This window comes from Salarias fasciatus, chromosome 5, assembly GCF_902148845.1.
Source record: "Salarias fasciatus chromosome 5, fSalaFa1.1, whole genome shotgun sequence".
Taxonomy (NCBI): Eukaryota; Metazoa; Chordata; class Actinopteri; order Blenniiformes; family Blenniidae; genus Salarias; species Salarias fasciatus.
This window is the reverse complement of record NC_043749.1, coordinates 24,962,893-24,987,685: the sequence shown is the minus strand read 5'-3', so window position 1 is coordinate 24,987,685 and position 24,793 is coordinate 24,962,893. Positions and strand designations below refer to the sequence as shown.

General features: G+C 45.7%; 2 protein-coding genes across 4 annotated transcripts; one reads left to right on the top strand and one right to left on the bottom strand.

Moving 5' to 3' along the window:
- The first annotated feature begins 2,658 nt into the window (after window positions 1-2,658).
- On the top strand, window positions 2,659-16,334 carry brpf3a (bromodomain and PHD finger containing, 3a). 2 transcript variants are annotated; one of them, XM_030091095.1, is made up of 13 exons: window positions 2,659-2,978; window positions 5,281-6,807; window positions 7,331-7,487; window positions 8,945-9,076; window positions 9,814-9,942; window positions 10,071-10,353; window positions 10,428-10,799; window positions 10,885-11,460; window positions 11,542-11,599; window positions 11,945-12,027; window positions 12,164-12,237; window positions 13,796-13,950; window positions 14,038-16,334. In XM_030091095.1, exons 2-13 carry the CDS (start codon window positions 5,300-5,302, stop codon window positions 14,219-14,221), a joined length of 3,711 nt encoding a protein of 1,236 aa, XP_029946955.1. In that variant the 5' UTR covers window positions 2,659-2,978; window positions 5,281-5,299; the 3' UTR covers window positions 14,222-16,334. The 2 variants fall into 2 exon arrangements, with proteins under 2 accessions (XP_029946955.1, XP_029946954.1); XM_030091094.1 differs by having other exon boundaries at window positions 10,041-10,353.
- Window positions 16,335-16,935: 601 nt separating this feature from the next.
- mon1bb (MON1 secretory trafficking family member Bb) lies at window positions 16,936-24,688 on the bottom strand. 2 transcript variants are annotated; one of them, XM_030091098.1, is made up of 7 exons: window positions 24,561-24,688; window positions 23,917-24,011; window positions 22,080-22,664; window positions 20,557-21,349; window positions 19,387-19,534; window positions 17,969-18,125; window positions 16,936-17,897 (listed from the first exon to the last, which is right to left on the bottom strand). In XM_030091098.1, the coding sequence occupies exons 2-7, from the start codon at window positions 23,993-23,995 to the stop codon at window positions 17,890-17,892; spliced, it is 1,770 nt and encodes a 589-aa protein (XP_029946958.1). In that variant the 5' UTR covers window positions 23,996-24,011; window positions 24,561-24,688; the 3' UTR covers window positions 16,936-17,889. The 2 variants fall into 2 exon arrangements, with proteins under 2 accessions (XP_029946958.1, XP_029946956.1); XM_030091096.1 differs by having other exon boundaries at window positions 16,936-18,125.
- Between the last annotated feature and the right edge of the window lie 105 nt (window positions 24,689-24,793).

Genomic DNA, 24,793 nt, shown 5'->3' with positions numbered 1-24,793 from the left:
AGTTGGATTTCTAACTTCATTGTGTGTGGCAGTCAAGTGACAATCAATTAAAAGTCCAATAAAAATGAACATATAAGAAATATTTTATTCTTTCAGAGTCAACTATGCAGAAGAGAGAAGAAGCAATAACGTTTCACTTTAATCAGAGCAGGCCGGCGTCTTTAGATTCTCGTCACTCAGCACTGGCAGAAGGACAGACCTGTAAACTGAGACATTTAGTGTCGTCAGTAGATGAACTTCATTTAGTAAAAATCATTATTGGCTTGGAATCCAACACATAAATTTCATGAAGACTGACCAACTCTGGTCTGGCGCATCAGGAGGAGCTGGGACACCATAAATTTTATTACATTTTGGGATATTAGATGGTATTTATTAGATATGTTGTAATTTTTATCCACTTTTGAAAACATATGATAATACCTGTTGATTTTCTTTAACTGATATTTCCATGAAACTGGGTTTATTGCCTGTGTTTAAGAAAAACACTTGGTTCACATGATTAGTTTTTATTCAGAAAAATCTAAGAATTGGGGGGTGTTCGCGATACAAAAAGGAACAACAGGGGATTAAACTTCCAACAAACAGCATGAGAAAATTTTTGGTTTTAAAGATCCCTTTCCAATAAAGCTTAGAGTTAGCAGTGGTGCAGGCCACCCCATTCTGTTTTGTCTCCTGTAGTCTGTATTGTCTCCGACAGTGAAACTGGAACTTTGTGGTCTGTGAGCCTCCTGCCTCCATCAAGTCTGCAGCCAGTGGATTTATGACAATCTGTTTTGATAATCTGTTTCTTTTCACTCCGTGTCCTCTCCTTTTCTGTCCTAAGCCATCACCTCTGAGCCTCCACCCAGGTTTCTTCTTTTTTGACAGGGAGTTTTGTTTTTCTCCCTTTCCTTGCTCACATGCAGGGCCTTGAGATGACTAGATGCAACTATATGCTGTAAATAAATCTCAACTGAATTGAATCTATTGTGTACAATAGGAAAGGATTGAGAAATGTCTGTTTGCTGCACAAGGCTGAAGGTCAAAGCTGGACACTCGTGATCTTCAGGCTCTCAAAACAGACACGATACTTTACACTGCCAGGACTCAGGAGCACTTCCAGAAATCCCCGTCTGTGAACACAGTGCGCTGACTTATCCACAAACTCAAAGTCATATCACTAACGAAGAAGCAGAGAACATGATCCAGAAACTTCTCCAGACGTCTTCTCTGGCGAAGGTTATTTAAAATGGTCTGAGGCAAAATAGATAATTGCTCTGTGCTCAGATGAATACAAAAGTCGTATCCTCCAAACGGAAGAGGAAAGAGGCCATCCTGCTTGTTATCAGCAGACTGCTCAAAAGCCTGCATGTCTGATCATATGAAGCTGCTTGAGAAAAAAATTGAAAAGTAGACTGACCTTTCATATTTCAGCCAAACAATGCTAAATCACATACTGCAACCAAGCACAGCAAATCGAACTGTGTCATCTGGTATGTCATTTACATTGTACTGGCAATTAAATATGGGTTAATTAACTTTACAGATGATTTCATTCAGTTTTCAGTCAAATTCATCAAGTTCACAATTTTTTAAACATATTTCTCAAAATTTTTTGAGTTACAAGATATGGATAAATATCTTCAATGGTAAAAAACACTCAGCCTTTTCCAGCAGATGGTGGTATTTGCTCTGTTACCATGGAGATGACATGCGAACACGTGGCTGCTTTTTCTTACTGCATTTCATTCTTAAGGTGAAAACTAGAGAGGGAAAAAACTGCTGTAAGCAGAGTTTGTTTTCAAATCAACTATTTTAAGTTTCACACCATTACAGAAATTTAATTATAAGAACAATATCGGCAGAAATCCAAATCAGTAATTCTGTCCGTTTTATATATATATATATATATATATATATATATATATATATATATATATATATATATATATATATATACACATACACACACACACACACACACACACACACACACACATATATATATATATATATATATATATATATATATATATATATATATATATATATATATATATATATATATATATATATATAATTATCTTATCAAATTCGAAAATGCAGAAATGTCTGAATTTCCTATATATGAATGTAGTGTCATATTTCTTCAGACTTCATTCAATGTGCTTTTTGTTTTTGAACATTACAGAGCAAATTTAACGAAGTTTCAGCTTCATATTTTAACCCTACTGGTAAACCTTGAAGGTTAGAACTTTTAAATCATGTTGTGAAGAATAAATCCAAACATTTAAGGAGAGGTAGCTCAGAAATATATATGTTTTTCCATATGTCCAGAACAATGTAGATTTTTTCTTTTTTTCAAATGTGGATGCAATTTTTTTACGTAGTTAAAACGCTTTATATTGTCATTCTCAGCGTCCCCAGGCTGCCTTATGTTTCTCTCAACAGGTGAGTTTAAAGCTACAATAAATTATCTGGAGGCGCTAGATTATGCCAGAAGGCGCGCAAGACATGTCGCGTTGTTTTTCTCATCAGCTATTCCTCAGACGAGCTCCAGAGGTAGACCGGTGAACTCGGTTAACCCCGTCGACCAATCAGAGCGCGGTGCGCGTTGTGCGCGAGGTGCAGCAGAGGCCTGTGATTGGCTGAGCGGATTTTTTCTAAAGGGGCGTATTTTTCAAGCCATCTTGACTGAATATTTAGCCTCATCCTTGGTACTTTAATTTGATATCTTCGGGATTTTGCTGCCCCAGAGTTGCTAACCACCTCCGTGTGAAAGGTTTGAACCACACCAATGAGCCCGGGTCGCGTTTGCGTGTCGCAGCGGAGCCGCGGCCGCGAAGCGGACTGCTGAAGATGACGCTCCTGAAATCGCCGGCTAGCTGAGCTAACGGCTAGCATGTCCGCCCGGGTTGTAGTCCGTCACTAGCTGACATTTAGCTAGGTGCGCTCATTCTGTTTGGCACTGGCACTGCAGAGGACGACCGAACAAGGTAAACCAGTCCGCCGCTCTCAGCGTATCTAGCATTGCTCGGGAACTCCGCCGTATTTGTCACACGACGTCCGTGTGTCCTGTCCGACCGAGGTAACGTTATCAGCAGTGGGGAAAAAAGACGGTGTTTCTGCAGAGGTCTGGAGCACAATGCAATGCCTGAAACGCTGCACGACGTGCTGGCTCCCTATCTAATGTATACATGCAAATAACGTGTGCATTCGGGCACGGTGCACTCAGTGCGTCTGCTCTCTGCGTGCTGTTTGCATGTGTAATTAAGCTGCTAATCAACTTGCAATAGCAGCGTTGTCTGCTGTTGTGCGCTTAAAATGGCTGACAGATGTTAGATACTCGGGTTGGTGTTGAGCGCTCTTCAACCGAACTATGCTCAGCAACAAGGAGGGGGGGAAATACACCCGGAGGTGAGATGTGATTGGACAGAGAGAGGAGCGTCCGCGCGACGGCCTGCTGCACGCACCAATGAGGAGGCGGCTGGGACGCACATGCGAGCAAAATACAAGTTTCTGTAGTTGTGTCTGTGCAACAAGAGCGCGTCAGGTAACGCGGGGTGTCGAGACGGCAGAGCACCACAGATGACCCCTCCTGCAGAGTAACCCCTCCTCTGCAGGAGGAGCAGTCCCCCTTCTGCGGGGCAATTACTGTGATGGGGTAAAGTCCCTCCTTCTGTAGGGCAGTTACTGTGTGAAGGGTACACGGACAAAAAAAAAAAAAACACTGTGAGGGCAGAGTGTTTACAATTATGTTGGATGTGATTGGAAAAATAATGAAAGACTTTATTATATATTCCCCAACAATCTTTTCTCCAGACTGCAAACATCAGCAGATATATTACTATTATTCCAGCCTCTGTCTTCCATCCACGCAGGGCTGCGAGGAGCCGAGTCCAGCAGACTGTGGGTGAAAGCAGGACACTGAACTCCAATCAATCAGAGAGCAAACACAGGCAGACCTCATACACTCACATTCACACCTACAGGCAATCACAGGAAGCCGAGTCACCTCAAAGCATGTTTTTCACCTGAGTGTTTTTTGTTTTTGTTTGTTTATGTTTTGTGGTTTTCTGCTGTTGCAAGACATTAATTTCATGTGTCCGTTATGATCATGTATTATTTCATTTTCATCTACTGCCATTATTTGTCATTGTTGTTTATTTGTAGACTCCTTTCAAATTGTTTGCTTTCTTTCTTTTGCTTCCTCGCTTATGTTTGGGTTCTCTCAGTTCCCTTCAGAATTGTCTAGACGCTAGACAGTCTAACACACACACACACACACACACACACACACACACACACACACACACACTCTCGCAACTTCTGGCAAATGATCAGATTATCTCAAAAGCTTGTGTTTGTATTGTGGGATTAAACTGTAGAGAAAATCTTTACATATGCAGAGGAAACATACAAACTACACACAGAGAAGATACCTACTGACTGGATTTGGTTATATTCTGACTGTGAAGCAGGAACTCTGAGGAGTTCACTGCTATTGAAGCTTCGTTCGGGTGTTCTCAGGTTGGAGTGGTTCGAGGAAAGAAATGTGGTGAAGCAGCGGCAGGGTCAAGGATGAGCATTTATACATTTGGAGGGGGGGTGAAGGCTGCCTGTGTTACACAAGAGATATCCAACAGATTCAGAAGACCTGAGATTTGGTCCATACTGCAGATGAATTTCAAACTAGTTTTGCCATATTTGAGACAATTTTCTGATAGATTTGAAACAGTTTATGGAAATGCATTAAACTAGTTCTGGTTTTGTTTGTATTTGAAACCTGATCGGAGCGAGTTTCAGAGGTGCTGTCCATGCATCAATGAATCAGGGCTGTTTGGCCAGAAAAATAGTTGCTTACTCAATGATATGCGTAATTGTATTACTGATGAGTGTATATCAGCTAATGTTTAGCAAAAGGCAGGTCATGCCATGTACAGGTTGAACACAAACACCCCAAGTGAAACATAATCACTGTTGCCCATGACTGTGTGGAAAGTTTACCAACTTCTTAAACAGTCATTTGAGATATGGAGAAAGGGGTAGGGTCAAAAAAAGGTTCGCTTCTTCTTTTTCTGACATGATTACTGTTTAAACACACTATAGCTGTACTGAATACATGAACCGTGTTGTAATTGTGTATATATGTACAAATGTTAAAAAATGTTGAAATCTATGTGGCTGAAATAAATGCAATGATTTCAACTTTAGAAGTTCTGTCTTTCTCCTGTCAAACCTTCCAACAAATCACTGATCACATGCAACATGTGCTCCTCCTCTCTGTGTGTTTGTTAGGGAGGTGGTGTAACATCCCATGCAGAAGGTGAAGCGGTGGGAATGCAAGACAGCTGTTAGCGGACTCATCATGGGTAGGGGTCGAGGCAGAGGGAGAGGACGGGGCAGGGGATCGTCCAGCCAGCTGCGGCCCCCCTCGCCTTATAGACTGCAGCTCTCTCCCTCCAGGGAGACTCTGACATACGCTCAGGCCCAGAAGATAGTGGAGGTGGACCTGGAAGGGAGGCTCCATCGCATCAACATCACAGATCCTCTGCCGGTGATCACCGAGGACGAGATGATGGCCCAGGACATCGCCGAGTGCAACAGCAACAAGGAGAACAGCGAGCAAACGCAGAGCAAAGTCAAGTCGTGGAGGAAACCCCCGAATAGTAAAAGCAGGAGGAGCGGTAAAAACACGTCTCATCAGAACCAGCGGTCGAGCTCACATCAGCATAACACGTCAACTTACTCCTTCCAGCACCCGTCCCACCAAAGTCCTCTCCCAGAGCCCACCTTCCGCCTGCTGAGCTCAGTCTCCCCTCCGGAGGCGCCGCCTCTCCCGACGGCCTATTACCGATACATCGAGCAGTCTGGGGAGGAGCAGGACAGCGTGGCGGAGTACGACATGGACGAGGAGGACCTGGCCTGGCTGGAGATGGTGAACCAGAAGCGGGTGTCTGACGGCCACGCCTCGGTACCTCCGGACACCTTCGAGTTGCTCATTGACCGCCTGGAGAGGGAGTCGATCCTGGAGTCCCGCAGCCAGGCCCTGTCCCAGAGCACTGTGGACGAGGACGCCTTCTGCTGCGTCTGCCTGGACGACGAGTGTCTGAACAGCAATGTCATCCTGTTCTGCGACATCTGCAACTTGGCCGTCCACCAGGAGTGTTACGGCGTGCCCTACGTCCCCGAGGGCCAGTGGCTGTGCCGCTGCTGCCTGCAGTCCCCCTCCCGCCCCGTAGACTGTGTGCTCTGTCCCAACCGAGGAGGTGCCTTCAAACAGACGAGCGATGGACGCTGGGCTCATGTTGTCTGTGCCATATGGATCCCAGAGGTGTGCTTTGCCAACACTGTGTTCCTGGAGCCCGTCGAGGGCGTCAAGAACATCCCGCCCGCCCGCTGGAAGCTCACCTGCTACCTGTGCAAGCAGAAGGGCCGGGGGGCGTCCATCCAGTGCCACAAAGCCAACTGCTACAGGGCGTTCCACGTCACCTGCGCTCAGAAGGCCGGCCTGTTCATGAAGATAGACCCGGTCCGCGAGACGGGCGTCAACGGCACCACTTTCTCCGTAAAGAAGACCGCCTTCTGCGAGCATCACTCGCCCGTCGGGTCTCGGCGAGACGGCTCGGGAGACGAGTCGGTGGAAGGGAGACTGGTGGGGGGCAGAGGCAACAGAGGGCAGAGGTCGTACACACAAAGCCCCCCCTCGCCACAAAACAAGAAGCCCACCAAAGGTCAGAAGAAGAAGAATACGAAGGGATCCGGAGGGTCGACGCGCCGCTCGACTGTTCCTGTGCTGCTGGTGCCTCAGATTCCCTCACACAGGTGTGGTGTTAACATATTTAAATTATTGAGGCTATATGTCTTCATGTCTGTTCCCTTTATCAGTCAATATAATTTTGTCACTTTAGTTTGTCAATCCTGATTTGTGCAAACATTCAGTTATATGAAATGTTTCGAGGGAAAACAAATCAACATGTGACAGAAAGAAAAGTCGGATTACAGAAAGTATTCTTTTATTTTCTAGGTTCACAGTCAAGTGAAAGTACATATTGGCTGAAAACATGCAGATCAACATGTTTTGATATTAATATAAGTTTTGGACATCATCTAGTCACTTGTGATTTTAACTACTAGTAGAAGTAGTGGCTAAGTAGATGACATGGTATAAATTTGATGAGAACTTTTCCATAATTGAAAAAGTTTCAAGTAACTGAAAACACTACTCAGTCATATTCATGGATTATTAATGTGTTTCTTTCACCGCTGAACATATTTGATCTGCTGTTTGTTGGTGTAATTTCTCACACTGGTTTTAATGTGTAACGGAGACGTTTGATCTGCACAGGCTGAACAAGATCTGCACAGGAGTCGACGTCCAGAGGAAGAATCAGTTCATGCAGAGGCTTCACAACTACTGGCTACTGAAACGACAGTCTCGAAACGGGATGCCTTTAATACGCCGGCTTCATTCCCATCTACAGGCTCACAAGGCAGCGGAGCAGGTGGGGCAAATATTCATCCGGAACATGCATTTGTGGGATGAGCAGCAGAGCTGAGTATGTGAATGACACCAATGAACGTATCTCCTCCAGCCAGTTCTGCTGCTTCGTCCGAGTCATGTGAAAAGCTCCGGCTGTTCTCAGGTGCAGCTTCTCAGGCTTGAAGACGCTCGCAATGCAGATTACAATGCAAATTGAACACCTGCAGGCTCAGTTTGGTCGTGCTGCGTGCGCCAACGTGAAAAACACGAGCATGTTGATAAAAGGGATCCAGCAGGGTGTGAGTAGGAGGGGAACACTGTGTCGGCGGTTCGGTTTGGCTGTTTGACAGAGAAGATCTGGCTGAGCTCTGCTGCTCATCCCACAAATGCACGTTCTTTTCAGATGCGGCACTATTTAAAGCTGGAACAAATACAAGCAGAAGCAAGTTTATCAAATACGCAGAAAGTATTACGGTTTCACACACGAGTGTAAACTAAGTGCGCGGGGTTTTGCTTCATGTGCCGCTGAACACAGTTCTGACTTCCCTCATGGTAGATGTCAGTTTAAGTTTGTCAAAATTGGACCATAGAGCAGAAATACAACATAGAAATAACAAAATATAAACATCAACATTACTCCATATGAAATAAAGAGTGGGAGGAAGCTTCACATGGTTTGGACATGAACTGATCATCTGCTTGAGCACATATTTTCCAACACTGCCTGAAGAAGTCTCTGGCAGATCAACAATTTATGAAGCTTTGCACAGTTTGATCATTTAATCTGGAATATTTGCTTCACATTAGAGGCCCAACGGTGATCCTGAAGATGAAATCAGAGTCAGGCACATCAGTGAAATCAAGTTTCGCACCTCTGTCGAGTCCTCCTCACACTCTGAAATCAAACATACGTCCACACATCACACTTTGCGGCGGCTGATAAAAATCGGTGGCACGCGTCCACACGGCCGTTCACAGTTGTAGATGCAGACCACTTAACTGCTGCTGAGGGTGCGAGTGTGTGAAGAGTTATGAATATTCATGTATTCCCTCTCTGCTCCTTTTAGCAGTCAGACTGTTAAGAGCAGGTAAAAGAGGAGCAATAACACTGCCGCTTCAATCAAATCATACTAAAAACAGCCTGTAGAGGTGAAAAAAAACACACATTGGAAAGGTTTATTGCTTCTATAAAAAATGTTAAACAGTGAAACTTCCAAATAGTTTAGATTTATGACATCTCTTTAAGCCATTTACTGCCACACTTCGTCTTTACTTCCTCGTGACTTTGACTGATAAGTCACGAAATGTTAAATGAAATATTAGAATATTTAATTTAATCTGATGTTTAAGTAAGGAGATTTCATTTGTCACAGTTAAATTTTTTTTTAAATGCTTGAAACCTCTCAGTTTACACATTGAACACATTTAAGCTGAAGCAGAAGTGTTACCTCTTCTTCTATCCTGCTTCTCCGTCTCCAGCGGGAGCCTGACGAGAAGCTGAGCGCTGCGAGAGAGGAGCTGCGGTACTGGCAGAAGTTGAGACAAGACCTGGAGAGAGCACGGCTTCTGGTGGAGCTCATCCGGAAGAGAGAGAGGCTAAAGAGAGAACAGGTGAGTGTCCCAGGAAGCTCCACGACAAAAACAGCTGCACCAACATCTGTTGCTCACCAGCTGCCTCAGATACTCACAGCTTCCAGATAATAATCTCCCAGAGTGGCCAACCAAACCAATCTAATGTGTTGTTGATGGGTTACTGGTGGTCTGGAGGTTAGAGAAGCAGGTTTTTGTTCTGAGGGTTCAGGGTTCGACTGTAGTAGTTTTCTTCTGTCTTTTGCTTGGTTCAAAAAACTAACAACTCATCAGAACTCTATATTCTGTATTTCTAAACGCTTCATAGAAGAAGGTTCCAATCGCTCTGTTGAGCAGCGCTGCGTTAAAGAAAAATAAAATCTCATGGAATGTACCCTAAAGTCTGGTTGTAGCCCCCCACATGGAAACGACTCTTGCTGTGTCGTCATGGAAACATCAAGTCCAAACATGCTGGACTCTAAATAAACGGACAGATACAGACAGAGCCTTCTGCGTCTTCTGCATTCATTACATGCACAATTTCGTACATCTATGCCATATATGAAGTATACCGGATGCACTGCCCTCTACTGGATAAAAAAAACAAAACAGTTTATGTCTCCAAATTGAGCAGTTTTTAAAATCGCCCTACGAGTCAGACTGGACCACCTTGTGGGCTGGATTTTGCCCGCAGACCTTATGTTTGAGCACCCGGCTGCCGGGCGACTCTGTTCTGACCCTGCTCGCCCTCACGTGTTCGTCCACACTGTCGTCCACAGATGAAAATCCAGCAGGCCGCCCTGGAGCTGAAGCTGACCCCGGCGCTGCTGCTGATGCGATCCACCCTGGACCAGCTGCAGGAGAAGGACACGGCCAAAATCTTCTCTCAGCCCGTCGACCTCTCAGAGGTTGGTAAAGTTAGAGAACAGCCTGAAATTCACAGGAGCGCTGCTGATCGGGCTTCACTGTGGCTCAGCTGACTCTCTGATGTTTATGATTCACTGAGGTCCCAGATTACCTGGAGTTTATTTCTCAGCCCATGGACTTCTCCACCATGCGCACCAAGCTGGAGGGACACGCCTACTGCTGCATCGGCGACCTGGAGAAGGACTTCGACCTCATGATCTCCAACTGCCTCAAGTACAACTCCAAGGACACCATGTTTCACCGGACGGCCTTGCAGCTGCGGGAGGTGGGCGGAGCCGTGCTCCGTCACGCTCACAGGCAGTCCCAGAGCATCGGCCTCGACCCCAGCACCGGGATGCATCTGCCCGAGGCGCCGAACAAGCACGGATTCCACCAGTGCACGTGGGACGACGGTAAGAGCAGACGGGAAAAGATTGGTGCTCCTTGGAAGTTCGTCGTCCTCATGACAGTTGAATTATCCCTGCAGTCGACTCCCTGCTGGACCCGGAGAACAGGCTGCACCTGACCACAGAGGAGCAGCTCAAGGCTCTGCTGGACAAACTGGACATGGTCACGTCCATGAGAACCAGCGGCGGACGCACCAAACGCATCCGGCTGCTGCGCCGGGAGATCAACTCGCTGAGGCAGAAGATGAACCAGCAGCAGCTCAACACCCAGCCCGTCAACGGCACCGACAAGAAGGACGACGACAACGAGCAGGAAGAAGAGGAGAAGAAGCCAAAGAAGGAGGAGGAAGAGGAGGAGGAGGACAAGGAAGAAGTGAAAGAGAAGAAGAAGAAAAAGGAGAAAACAAGTGTGGATAATGGACCTTTGAAAGAAGTGTCCAACTCTGTAGCAGGTAGAGTTTTCTTGCCTCACACCTGAAACACACGTCACATGAATCACTTTTAAAGTAATCGTGCTCCCATGTTTCTTTACTTTAGACGACTCTCCGCCGGTCTTAGAGCTCACCTGTCCCGTGTCGTCGCCGCTGCCCGGCGACGCTCCACTCGAACCTCCCGTTCTGGGCATCGTAACCGGCGGGCGGCGGTCGCCCGGACGCTCCTACAAGCGCCAGCGGTCGTCCCGCAGCGGCAGCAAGAGCCAGGGCGAAGACGAGGCCGAGGTCGGCGAAACGCCGGCCTCGCAGCCGGAGGCGGTCCACGAGGTGACGCCGCTGGGCTCGCCCCCCGCGCTGCCTCCGGTCGGCGTCGGCCGCCGCACTTCGGTCCTGTTCAAGAAGGCGAAAAACGGAGCGCGGATGGCGAAGAACAAGTCGCCTCCGCCGCCGCAGCAGAACGGGATGCCGTCCGAGGCCAAGACCAACGGCCTGGACAGCAGCCCGGACAGCCCCAAGTCACCAAGTGCGAACAATCTGACCGCCTTACCTCCCAGTCCACGCGCCTCCTCTCCGCCCCCGTCTCCGCCCCCGTCTCCCTCCTCGCACCACCTGCGCTCCAGAGGCCAGGGCGCCGACGGCGACGCCAATAAACCTCCTCCTCCGCCGCCCACAGAAGAAGGTACAGACAGGAAGCAACTCCATGACAAGCATCGCCGCTCTTCCAGAAAGGCGCTTTCTGATGCGTTGTTGTTGTTTCCAGGTTTGACGAACGGAAAACACGCGGCCGCGGACCAGGAAGAGGACGATTCCAATCTGAGGTGAGCTCGCCATCACAGGAAGCGGAAGTCATCGTCTCTCAAACACTTCAACACGTGGACAAATAGTCCACGTGTTGAAGTGTCCTTGAGCAAGAGAATGAACTGAATTGTATTTTAAGAAAGCGTTGAGAATATTTAACTTTGTTTGAAGTCCTGTTTCCATGGCAACAGTGGAAAGTTTCACATTCAGACACTGTAGTTTGCAAATTGGTTATGTTTTTTTTTTAATACAACCAAATCAATCAAGTCAAATGCATGTTTTTACAGTTTTTTTTCTCCAATCTGGAAGCCATTAATATCTCAGTTGAAAATGAAATATGAACTGCTGCCTCTTCTCGTCTGCAGCGCCTCTCCTCCCAAACGCAGTCGGGGTAAACCCGCCTTGGCTAAAGTTCCCAGCGGCGAGAACGGAGACGTCTCCGGCTCTGGTACGTATCGCCACACGTCACTCAACACACACACACACACACAAACACACACAGCTGTGCGGTTTGAAGTCGGCAGTGGTGAAATGAATGAGTTGGAACGTGGTGTTCACCGAGCGTCCCGCTCCCCTGTCTTCAGACAGTGAGACCGAGCTGGCTCCTCTGGACCTGGTTTGGGCCAAATGCAGAGGATATCCATCCTACCCAGCAATGGTGAGAAGACTTTCTTTTTTCCCGTTGTGCATGATGAAGCTGAGTGACTGTGTAAATATATCAGTTATTAGATTTCTCTGTGTGTGTTTGATATTTTGGGTTGATATGAAGCTTGTATGGTTTGTTTTGTTTTTTGACAATCAGTACAAGATAAATTGACGGATATACTACATTTTGGCTGCTATTTGTAATCAAAAGGCGTGCCGTCGTGCTAAAGTCTGTCAACGTTGCTTTTATTTTGTAGTTTTGTGCCGTTTAGTGAGAGGAGGGTTCACAAACCGCCACCTCTGTGAGCTCCAGCTGCTAATAACCAACAGAAATACAGCAGAAAAGCACAATTAAAGAGACTCCAGCACTGCACTAAAATAAAAGCTCGCAAACTGGATTCTTCAGCATCCACATTTATTTCCATGAGTAGCGTTGTTAATCTTGTATGTTGAAGTAAGTCGTAGCAGTCAGAGCGGTGAAATCTGTGTCACACAGTGGAACTAAAAATCAGTCTGCAGGAGCTTTTTAGTCACATTCATATCTCCAGCAGGAGCAATGTGGGCTTCAGCGACTTGTTCAGGACACGTGAACAGAACCACCTGTTCTCCCAACTGACACCAAATAAACACATAAATCACTCCAGCACAAGATTCAAGTTTACTCCAATATAATACCGGTAAATGGGATTAAATTATCACTGTATAAAGACTCCCAACATGTCACCTCTGCAAACTCAAGTTAAAGGAAGAATTCACACTGAAACATTATTTTTTAATTAAAAAAAAAAAAAAAGGCTGATTAGGGTAGAGTCACTTTGCGTTTTAAAAATAGATCAGAGGTCTGCAGCTACATGTGGCTCTTCAGCTCCTCTTTAGACGATCCTTAAAGCTTCTAGATAATTACATGGAATTAAAAATTGTATCTTTTGATATATAATTATTATAACAGACCTTTTTTTTCTTCAGAATAAATCTCACTGTGGCCTAAAAAAGCCATGAGAATTAAAAAAAACTGTCAAAAGTCAAAACACTTGTTGTGACCAAAGAAAAAAAAGTAGAATAACTTAAATTTTTAAGGCTAGTGAAAAGGCTAAAATTTCTTAAACTGCTAAACAGGTAAAACAGCTAAAAAAAAAATACAAATTAAAAAAATTGTTTAAAAAAAATACCTAAAATGTATAAAACAGTAAAAAAGGCAAAATACACAAAAATGACAACAAAAAAACCTGCTAAAAATGTCAGCGTTTCCTGCCCTGAAGAGTCAGTATGAAGCTTTATGAATTCCAGACTGCATGTAGAACTTTGTGAACTGTTTTGTTTTGTTTTGTGTTTGTTTTACAGTTTAAGGTTATGACGTGTTTTTTGGCACCAGATGAATTTCATTTGGTGAAAAGTGTTAAAAATGCCCGTTTTAAAGGTTGAAGTTAGATTGTATCTTCTGAAGTATTCACTGGTCAGCTCATCGTCCAGCTGCTCCAGCCTCATAGTGTTCATGAAGAGAAGTGTTGTTCTATCTCACAGAGGAGAGTAATTATTCAGTGTGCCGCAGCTGACGCAGCGCAATCTTACAGATTGTGGATCCCGACATGCCCCAGGAAGGCCTCCTCCACAACGGCATCCCCATCCCAGTGCCTCCTGTGGAGGTGCTCAAACTGGGTGAGTGGCGGGAGACGGAGGAAGGGGAGAAGCTCTTCCTCGTGCTCTTCTTCGACACCAAAAGGACCTGGTGAGTTTCAGACCAGCTGGAAAAACCTTCCGGGGAATTCCGCTCTGATTTGTCCGGTCTAAAGCAAGTCGTCCGCTCTGCTTTCAGGCAGTGGCTCCCTCGCAACAAACTGCTGCCGCTGGGGATGGACGACACCGTGGACAAGCTGCGCCTGATGGAAGGGAAGAAGCCCAGCGTCCGCAAGTCGGTGCACACCGCGTACGACCGGGCCATCGTGCACTTAAACCACGTGAGGAGGAACCTCAACTTCACTCCCTCCAATTTTATATAGAGTCAGATATTCAGAGGTTTTTATCCGGTTATCGGAGCTGCCTGGGTATATTTATAGAAGCTTCCTCAATGCTTTTCAAAAAGTGTGAAAGTAAATCAGAAGACATTTCCAAGAGCTGATGCATAAAAGTGTCTCTGATTTTTAAAAGAGGGAAAACGATTCATTTGTCTTTTTCTTTTTTTTTTTTCCAAAAGGTTTCACACTACCACTGTTGTTAAGTGTTCATATAAAAGTTTTATTTTAGGCCAAAGTGAGCGGAGAAAAGTGTAACTGTTTAATCACTACGGGGATTGTCTTTATCTAAAACATATTTAGATTGTATTTGCCATTGAAATGTCACTGTGTTTAAAGAAGTGTGAAAGTCTGACGCAGCATCACGTCATACCTGGACTCCAGTTCGTTTCCCTTTAACACAGCCAGCGACGCTTTTATAAGTCTGCAGGTAATTAAATAACCTCTCGTTTTGCTTTTATTCGTTGAAAACACACCAAAACACAGCTCATCCCATCTTCACCAATTCTCATCACCGCCTGATGAAACTCAAATTTTAATCTGTTAACCTTCAGTCAATAGTCAATCCCATTCAGAGCAACTGCAGTTCCTACGTTATCCACTAGAGGCTGCAGCAGATGATTTACCACAACACTTTCTGCATTTACAAAACATGGACCAGAATGAAATCTGGTGTTAGTCGGAGTGGCTCAGCCAGGTGATGGAGGTCGATCCACGGCACACAGAACAATCAAACCGGGACGGAACGAGGCGTTCCCCGCTCCGCTCCGGACGCCAGCCTGGAAACGCGGCAGCATGTGACAGGGAAAACAGGAGCTCAGACAAAAGAAGCAGGCTGACCACCAACTGTAAACACTGGCGGAGCTGCGCACACAATCCACACTGACACGGTCCAGATCTGATAAATGGAGGTAGAGTCCAGATAAGCCCGGAGCAGTAAAACCCGATAATCTGAATAAATGTTAACCAGGAGTCGGCCCTTTTCCAGGACGCTCGTCATGTTCCACCATGAGTCCAAACCCACCATAAATCAGGGGGTCTGCAGGCTTGACCGCCCAGCAGGTCAATTTTACCTCCTTTAACCAACAAACACTGGAGCCGCATTGAATATTACTGCACATACTTACTAAACATACTGAAGAAGACAGAGCCCATTAACTGAAAACCAAAAACATACTTTTTACAACTGCAGTGAAGAAACAGACGGCTCATTACTGTTCTAACTACTTTCAACATGTCTGTTAGTGTTGGCAAAGGTGAAAGCGAGCGAGCCTGGACTCATTCACCGCTTCTCTTTTGGATTACGTCACTTTGAAAGATTATCTACAGGCCCAACAAACATGCCGGACGTGAGAACGTCTGGAGTAACCGATGTGCCCAGCAACACGCAGCCTGCAGGTCCAGCCGCGTGCGCGTGGAGGACACAGTGCGGCATTGTTCGGGAGGCAGGAACGTGCACGTCGTGAAATTCTACCTGCCAACAAAATTAGATTTTCGTTGTTTTTTGGTAAAAACGGAGCTCTTTAGTGATCGAGTTTGAACCACGCCATCTGCATTTTCTGACTCCAGGAAGGAGTTTGAAGTGTGTTCATGTTTATTCAGCTGTTCTGAGAACAGCGCTGTTGATACAAGATAAGACTCTGGAGTGATTCTGGACTGTCGGTCCAGCTATGACGTGCTGCTGGTCAGACTTAAGAAGTGTCTACTTATTTTTCCATATTGTGAAACTGTCCTATGATTGTGGAATGTCTGAGTGCCTGGTGCAGCTGCCCGGTCAGGACGACGTGAAGCCACTGCAGACGGGAAGCAAATCATTTGAAAATCACTCACTGAAGAATTTGCATTTGTTTGCAAATCCGGCTGATAGACTTGAAAAGCACAAACGGTCTGTTAGGGAGGGAAAGTGTAGGATTGCTAACTCCTGGAGCCATATGTGTGGCGAAACCTTATGTGTGCGTGCGCGCGTGCGTGTGTGTGTGTGTACAGCTTATAAATATATATATGTATACAACCTTGGTGTAGTGAAAGTGCATGTGTATAGTTTTGTAAATATGTAAATGTATGTTTATATTGGCCTACCTGAAGTAATTTAAGGAATGCAGAAATCGAAGTTTAGATTTTAATTTATAATCTGTGGCAGTGGAGAGTGTTATTTAAAAAGTGAACTATTGAGAAGATTTATGTACGATGCTGAGTAGCTCTTTGTAACAGTGACGGTATTCACCAACATGTCGGATCGCATCTCCTCTGGAGGCGAGGCCGCGCCGCCCTCCGCCCTCTAGGTGGCGGCGGCGGCATCTCGCCTGCGGTCCGGGGCTTTTTTTTTTTTGGAGATTTTTGATCTTGTCATTTAGATTGAACAGCGAGATCCATAATCGGCCTGAGACAATATTTTCTCACACAAGAATAAATGCTGTTTGAAACAACTGCAAGTGTGTGGCGTGGCTTTTGTTTTCCCAACGACAGTTTGACCCCGTTTCTTTCTTGTGAAAATGAAATGTAAAGTATTGGCGATCCACAACAGGAAGTTTCCACTCAACATGGATTCTCTCCACGTTGAACAGCGCAGCAGCTTTTCAGCAGGTCGCAGGTCTTCAGCTAAAATCCAACACTTGAAATAAACAGCAAGTCCAAAGAAGCTGGAGAAATGATTTTAGCATTTTACGAGAAACTCCTGCGGAAATAAAGCCTCCAGGCGTTAAAAGAAACTGATCAAGTGCAGATTTGTGCAACCTGGGATTTATTTGATAATACTACAGACAAACTGCTAAGACTGGAACTGACAGGGATCCTCGGAGGACGAGGCGACTGTTTAAAGAGGCCGTTTTACAAAACTACTGTCGTACAAAGGGGGGCAGCCTGCGTTCACAACGGGAGGGAGGTGGCTGGGAAATCCAGCTCGGTGGCGTCTCCTCCGCACACACATGACCGAGATAAGACTTTTTCAATGACAACACTGACAGAGGATGAGGATTTGTGACTTCTGCACAAAACATGATTAAAATTGAAAACATTTCTGAGTAAAAACGTCGGCTGGACACCAACGCTTTGAGGACAGGTGAGTGGTGCCTGGAGGCCCAGCCACCTTCTGGCAGTTCAGGTTGTTATTCCAGTTTGTGCTGCTCCCAAAAAAAAAAAAAACACAACAACCCCTTCATGTCTGGTATTTCCTGTTCTGTAACAGTGCGGAGATGTGACCTGGTCTGAAAACGTAGCAGAAGTTCATCGCTCCTCGCATTGAGTCACACAAAAATGAAGAGAAAAAAAAAAGACAATGACTTGGTAGCATATATAAACGAACTGTCATATCAGTGTGATACATTCATCGTCCGTGAAGAAAACATCTCTCTTTTTCCTGTAATAAAACAATATAAAAACATTTAAATATCATTGCGATCGCGTTCTGCCACAGTTCAATTTAAAATGCGCCGACGCTGTATTTGCCCTGACTGTTTCTGTTCGAAAGCAGCGACGCGACGGCACGCCTTCCCGTTACGGTCGAGGACTAATGCTCGGTCCTTCTTAAATAGTGTAAAACGTAGTGTTTTGATTCCAGTAGTCATTGTCCGTCCAGTCCAACGAGTGGAAAAAAAAAAAAAAAAAATACTGTGGGAACCAGTGTAGGAACTATAGCTGATGTGGGCAGAGCCGCACCGTCACAGTCCTATAGGAGAGATAAGAAGCCGTTATCTGTGGAGTCCTGCTGCTCCGATTTGCCACCTCGAGAGCTCTTACTGGGGTTGGGGGTGGTTGAATACTTCGGGGGGTATCTGATGAAGAGGCGCTCCTCCTCCTTCTTAATCCAGCGGAGGAGCTTGGTGATAGCGGTGATGGCGCAGGCCTTCGTCACCAGCGGGCTGAAGCAGGTGTACAGCTCGAATTTGCTGGTGACCTGGCGTACAGGGGGGAAAACAAAAAATAAAGTTTACTTTTTCGGCACGCCGTCACAGTCGGAACGGTTATCAGGAAGTCCGACGCCAGATGAGGAGATTTCTACGGAGTGGGAGACGACGAGATTGACACCAGACCGGCCTATCTCGGAAAAACACTCGGCCCGTCAGCCGTGATGGCGGCAGACATCGCAGACGGCGCTCATTTGAAAAGAAATCCTGATAAAACCGGCAGATGCAGGGTGAAACTAACTATCATCTTATCAACACACATTTTTAGATTTGAATGACAGATTTTAGATGATGACAGACTTTTCCATCAAAACCAGAGGAAACTTCGGCTAAAACCACCAAGAAAACTGGAAACATTTACAGAGAACATTGATTTTTTTTTTTCTTTTTCAATCAAATCTCTTTGGCGTACCAGACACAACACAACACCGAGATGTCGATGATGCGTGATGCTGTGAAAGACCTCATGCCTCAAAGCCCTGCTGTCAGGCTGAGTTTGTGAAAACACCCACAATGCAACAGCTATAGGAGACGTTCTGTGGAAACTTCACTGAATTTTTCACCAGAAAGAATCATTAAAAGTTGCTTTGTGTTGGAACTGAAGTCATTTCTGGTAATTGTTTTGTTTTGTGAAAACACAGACATGTTCAAGACATGTTCATCACATACATTCAGCTCCACGACAACCAAGCAAACCTTAAAGCTTAAATTTAAAGATTGTTATGGCAGGACTTCACCAGTCTGACCCACTGAAGATGGAACATGAGCTGCTGTTGTTCTGACTGTGGGTTAAAGTAGTTTGCACACCACTGGACTAAAAACACGTGCACACACAGATATACGCAAGATGCACATAAAAACTTGCGCAGACAAGCAGAGCATGTTTTTGAACTGAACCGGAGTATCAGAGAAAGAGAGAACACGCAAACTCTGAACAGAAAGGCGCCGAAGCAGGGAGGTCAGAGAGCGGAGGGGTCAAAGGTTCACTCCCATCTGATCCGCAAGACGAGTTTGCCATTAACTGCAATACATTGATTTGACCACCGGGGGCACAGAATCAGTTCAGGTTCCAGATCACTACACACACGTAGAAATGTGTCTGCATTAAAGATCATTTCTAGAAATGGAAGTTATTCTTTCTGTGGCGAAACCGCCGTCCAACCCCGTGAGTTCAGATCAGCTCTGACCCCCATAGTTTTAATTTTATAAATCACAGAAGAACAGCAGCATGCAGAAAGCTGGCGCACTCACCCAGGCCAGCAGAGTTTCTCTCTCAGCTACGTGGTAGATGAGCTTGAGGGGTCGTGAGGTGCTGTGGATTCGGCTGTGCATATAACGATAAAGATCCAGGAGTCGCATCTTCTCCTCCTCGCTACTGTACGGCGCCTCCATCTCTGGGCTGCAACACAGAGAGGAAACGCAGCGCAGAATGAGTGAAGAATTACAGATTACAGGCAAAGAACTGCTTCAGAATTTAACCAAAAGGAGATTTTTCAGGTTTGAAACATTTCTCCGAGTTATGTGAAAAGCTTTCTGTTCATACAGGGTGAATTTAGCTGAATTTAACTATTATTTCAAGGGATTTGCATTTAGTTTTTTGTTTTTTTATGGTTAAGATACTTTTCACCAGGCATCCTTTCACATATGTTTTGGTCTTGTCCAGCTTCTGGCAATCAGTGTTTAAAATATTTACAGATACTTTGAGAAAATCCATAAAACCTTGTTTGGCCAGATAGCGTCTGCTGGAAAAAGGAAAAACTCCAACTTTTAAACAAAAGACCTGATCCGTCACTTAACATTGGAGAGAACTTGCTCCATTTAAAAAAATTGTGCTAACAGTGTTAACATATTTTATACTTTTATAGAAAAAAAATGGATGCAACAAATATCATCTGATATAATGACCCATATTACTGCTTGAATATTTCTTTATTAAGTCCTAATTTTTTATTTTTTTTTAATTCCGGATCAAGATTAGTTGTATGTGACACTGAAACATTGTGAAATGTTTGGCAGAGCGTACAGTCACACTGTCGCAGGGCTGCGACGCTACTTTGTATTTATCCAAAATGTTTGGAAGCACTGCACTTTGAACGTTGATCAAAACATTATTCTTCTTTTTCCGAAACCACCTGATTTTGTTGCAAAACAAAACTGCGCCTCTGAATTTCAGTTTCTGACTGTGGTCTGAAATCAGCAACATTTAAAACAGCACTGCGGGCTAACGGCTGTTAGCCTGGTGGGTCGAAGCAGGAGCCACAGGAAACAGGAAGTGGTGCAAAATAATCAGCAGAAGAAGTTTCTTTTTTACATACTTTAAAAAATGCAAAGAGGAGTAAAGACGTCAGGAACTTGTTTCCTCTCTGTATCATCAGTGTAGCAGCAGACAAGTCACAGCGGCAGACACACACACACACACACCTGGTGAACTGGGTGAGCTGGCGGTAGTTGTCTGGCACGTCGAAGGGCTTGTACATGAAGTGTCTGAGGTCCGACACGCCCACCTGACTCACGCTGTACGACTGCGCCTTGGCGATGAGGCTGAGCGAGTTCTGTGCCGCCATGGCCTCCTCGATCTTCCTCTTGCACTCGGCCACGGCGTAGAATGCCTCCTTGTCCGTGGACAGCAGCAGCAGGCACACCGTGCACTCCGGGGGGTCCAGGTAGGATATGTATGCATAAAAGTAACAGTCAGGGTTGAAGAGGGGGAGGCAGATGGGAGTCCAGATCTCCCCGGCCTGGAAGGCGGAGGAGGCGCCGATGAGGTTGAGCAGGAGGTGGACGTCGGCGGGCTCCAGCCTCGAGTCCTCGATGACCGTCTTCTCCTGCACGATGGTGAGCAGCTGGTTCTTGGCGATGAGGATGGAGAAGACCAGGTTGGCCGTGATGGCCTTCTGCAGGATCTGGCTGAGCGAGTCCCTGAGAGAGGAGGCCAGCGGCAGGCAGTGCACCGCCGCCAGCAGGAAGCTGGGGTCCGAGTCCACCAGGTTGAGGAGGCCGTCCAGGATCTTCTCCGAGCCCGCCAGCAGCCGCCGCAGGTCGTAGTTCTTCTTGTGCTCGAAGATGCGCGATATGCTGGCCTGGGTGAGCATGCTGATGATCTGGTAGTAGACGTAGAGGAGCTCGCCGCGCAGCTGCTGCTCCGACTGGCGGCTGCTGGACACACACACCAACACCAGGGGGCCTTTCTGCAGGAAGACCACCGTGTGCTCCTCTGGGGGACCGAAACCAAACACTGAATGAGCTCGTATTATTTAGCTCAAGTGTACGCAATACTTCAAAACTAACGTTACAGTCTGCAACAGCAAGATCCTTTAGTCTCAGGGTTAAACACTGACTGTATTGTCTCCATTCATTCCAGTACGTTTTTAAATACGTTTTTATAAAGGAAGTACTGAAATATGCCTTCTCGAAAGCTGGGATAAAGTATACCCATGACCCCCACATCTTCCCTGCTGATCTGACCCACCTTAAGCTCTCTGGCGCCCCCCGGTGGACGCCGGCTGTACCATTTGAAACCACAATATTTTACATCCTATTTATAAATTATATTATTTTCCTTTTTTTCTTTGAATTAATTCTAAATTGGCGTGAAATATAAAAAAATTCCAATAATTCATAAACTCAACTTGGCTCTAGCACAGTATTTTTGAAAGAAACAAAATGCTTCAGATCAGGAATCTAAACTGGCTGTAGTGTAAAGCTTGCAGCAGCAGAGAACATGGGGGGGGGGGTTCAGTCACAAACTTTCTCCTTAATACTTAAAGAAGTTCAGCCAGATTGGAGCTATTTGCGGGCTGGTTTTAGTCCATGAGCCTTATGTTTCACACAGCTGATTTACAGTCAATTCTTCAATGCAAATAAAGAAAAAAATGTCACCAAAGCTATGCTGATAAATAAAGAAACAAAATCTCTGCATCATGACTGACGCCTGGCACGCTCACCTGAATAGACGGAGCGGATGATGTTGTCTCCACTCTGGACGAAGGACACCAGCGCCATCATGACCCCCATGGTGGATGAGAGAGCCTCTTCGCTGCCGTACCGAGAGTAAATGGGTTTGCCGGCTTCACTCAGCACAAACACGTGCTTCCGGTGCTGTCGCCAGCTGTCCGCTGTAACGTCTTCGTCCCGATGAGACACAAACGCGGGAGATTCCTCTGGTCCTGCCTCCAACAGGGGCGACGATCGCCCCTTCACGCCGATGCCCTGCTCCTCCAGCTTGGCCTTGGCCAGCATGGTGACAACGAACTCGCCAGAGTCGTTCTGATCGTTGCTGACAGCAGCGTCCTCAGTCTCTGTGTCAGGCGGCTGAGAGGACGCGTCGCAGTCCGTCTCCTCCGTCTCGAGCTTCGTCACCTGGTTAGAAGGAGGCTCCTCGTCCATGCCGGGCTCCTCTGCTGCCGCGTCGTCTGGCAGGCGCGAATCTGCAAGCTCGTCCTTGTTAACATCGGCGCTGTCATTTCTACAGGATGGATCGGGAAACATGTGGTTCCCCAGGAGGGAGAGCGAGGTGGCCAAGGTGTCAGCTGCAATGAAAACAAAGCTCATTAAAGAGGATGAATGAGAGAGGTTCAGCTGGGATGCTGAGATAAGTAAATAAGCAGAGTCGCCAGGGGGCCAGGGATTGTTTTGTGGTCAGTGTCCTGGACAAATAGTTTAGTTCGCAATTTGAATAGTTTTATAGGCAAAAAACAAGATAGAAAAAAGGGGAAACGCTGCAGTCTGGAGGAGACAGCATGGGTGTGGCCGATAGAAGTATGTGGTTATTTGAAAGAAAACTGTCAGCAAAAACAAGGACATTACTGAAATGGGGGATACACAATAAAAATAGCAGGAATAAATCTTTCTGAAGCAAGTGCACATGCAGAAAGCTTCACATGCTGACTGTAAAAATGTAAGGTGGTGTGTGTGTGTGTAAGAGTTCGAACTGTGAATGTCACATACGCATATCAATGCAGATAACAAGTTTAAAGTGTAATGGAAATTACTTTGGTGGTTAAACATTGGCCTTCAGTTTACATAAAGCTGTACAAGTCAGTACTGAGCGAAGAGATTCGGAGTGTTTAGATTAAAGGGATCAACTCTGGGACACCAAGACTGTAAGTCGATGAACCTCTAGTGAAGACAGATGCCTGCATCAGAGCTCAAGTGTTATTTTGCACTTTACAACATCATTTGTATTGTTTTGTAAGAGGTCAGGCTAAGAATCGATGATGAAAGATGGTTTTCAGATGAGGTCATTTGATTCTCAGACTGTGGTGTTTAGGCCACCAGATGGACGCAAGCTCCCCAGAGGGATGCAAGGAAGAACATTCTTTTTTTTTCTTTAAATCTAGGGCAACACATCATATTACAATTTCACTGTTATTTCAATGTTAACATGCTCATTGTGCCTATTGCAAAAGACTGACTCAACTGTGATAAATTTAACATGCTATGTAATTTCAAACTGATATTTTACAAGTGAAAGAAACAAGGTCACATGCTTGCTGTGTAGCGGTTAGTACTGTCATCAAAAAGCAAGAAGGTCACTGTCATGCTTGCATGTTCTCCCCACATGTGCTTGGGTATTGTTTCTTCCCACGGTCCAAAAAACTTTAGATTTCCTGTAGGAGAGGATGTGAGTGTATTTGGTAGTCTATGTCAATGTATTTGCCTTTTCTCGATCATTCGCTGGGATCAGCTCTCGAACCCTGAAACTATTTCCTTTGAAGGGATTGTGATGTATATAATAAATCCAAGAGTCAAACTGGAGCTCTAAAGCAGTCTTTCATTTACCAGGTGGATTGCTGTCAGACGGAGGATCACAGATCTTCACTCCCTGTGCCTCCTCTTCTTGACGATTGTCTTTCTCCATGATACCATCCCACTCTCTGTAAATTCAATCAGATGACAATAACAAGCTTTAAAAATGACTTCACTTGGTCTGAACCTTTAGACATCATGCATCTCAAGACTCTTATGAATAGGAGCAGTCATACTGGAGTCAGGTCACATGATTACTGAGGAGAACTTACAACTCCGAGATAGCAAATGCATAATGCTATTTAAAGCTGATTGCAGGCTGTAGGAGCTTGTTGCTGTGTTTCTGCAGACAAGCGGCTGCACCGACGGATTACTGTAACTGATAGTTGAGGGTCAGGGCAAAAGGGAGCTGGCGTTGGTTTAATGATGACTTACGACTCGGTTAAGCGTGTCTGCGAACTTGCACACTGTCGATCAAGGCTTCCTTCAAGCTGAAGATAAAGGTTGGAATGCGAATTCCGCTGCAGCTCCGTCAATGTTGACTGTACTTAACCGGCTAACACTGACTGCTAGCAAGCTACACACACAAACGGATCAATTTCATGGCCTTGTATTAACTGGACTCGTGCAGCCAATCGTTTCAAACTGAAGAGGTTAAAATTGGGAGCAAAACTTACGATTTAGTCCCGTCGAAGCGTCGTGTTGCAAATCTGATCAGTCACGTTAACTTTCATTGGAAGCCCGGCAACAAACAAGCTGTCAAGAATGAGAGGCAGAAAACAAATTCTGCTCTTACCACAGCGCACATCCGGGGTGTCTGATGACAGAGCCAGGCAGCCAATCAGGATGCTCGATCCGCTCCACTAGTCCCGCCCCCACACCCCACACAAACATGCAGTATCTAACAAAC

Bases quoted from the DNA above. Each gene is read 5' to 3' on its own strand.
- brpf3a (XM_030091094.1), top strand. From the start codon at position 5,300: ATGCAGAAGGTGAAGCGGTGGGAATGCAAGACAGCTGTTAGCGGACTC. The intron at 7,488-8,944 runs GTGGGGCAAATA...CTCCGTCTCCAG, and splicing joins CTCACAAGGCAGCGGAGCAG to CGGGAGCCTGACGAGAAGCT. The intron at 12,238-13,795 runs GTGAGAAGACTT...GCAATCTTACAG, and splicing joins ATCCATCCTACCCAGCAATG to ATTGTGGATCCCGACATGCC.
- mon1bb (XM_030091096.1), bottom strand. From the start codon at position 23,995: ATGGAGAAAGACAATCGTCAAGAAGAGGAGGCACAGGGAGTGAAGATC. The intron at 22,665-23,916 runs GTAAATGAAAGA...TTTTCATTGCAG, and splicing joins GTCTGACAGCAATCCACCTG to CTGACACCTTGGCCACCTCG. The intron at 21,350-22,079 runs GTGAGCGTGCCA...TCGGTCCCCCAG, and splicing joins CATCCGCTCCGTCTATTCAG to AGGAGCACACGGTGGTCTTC.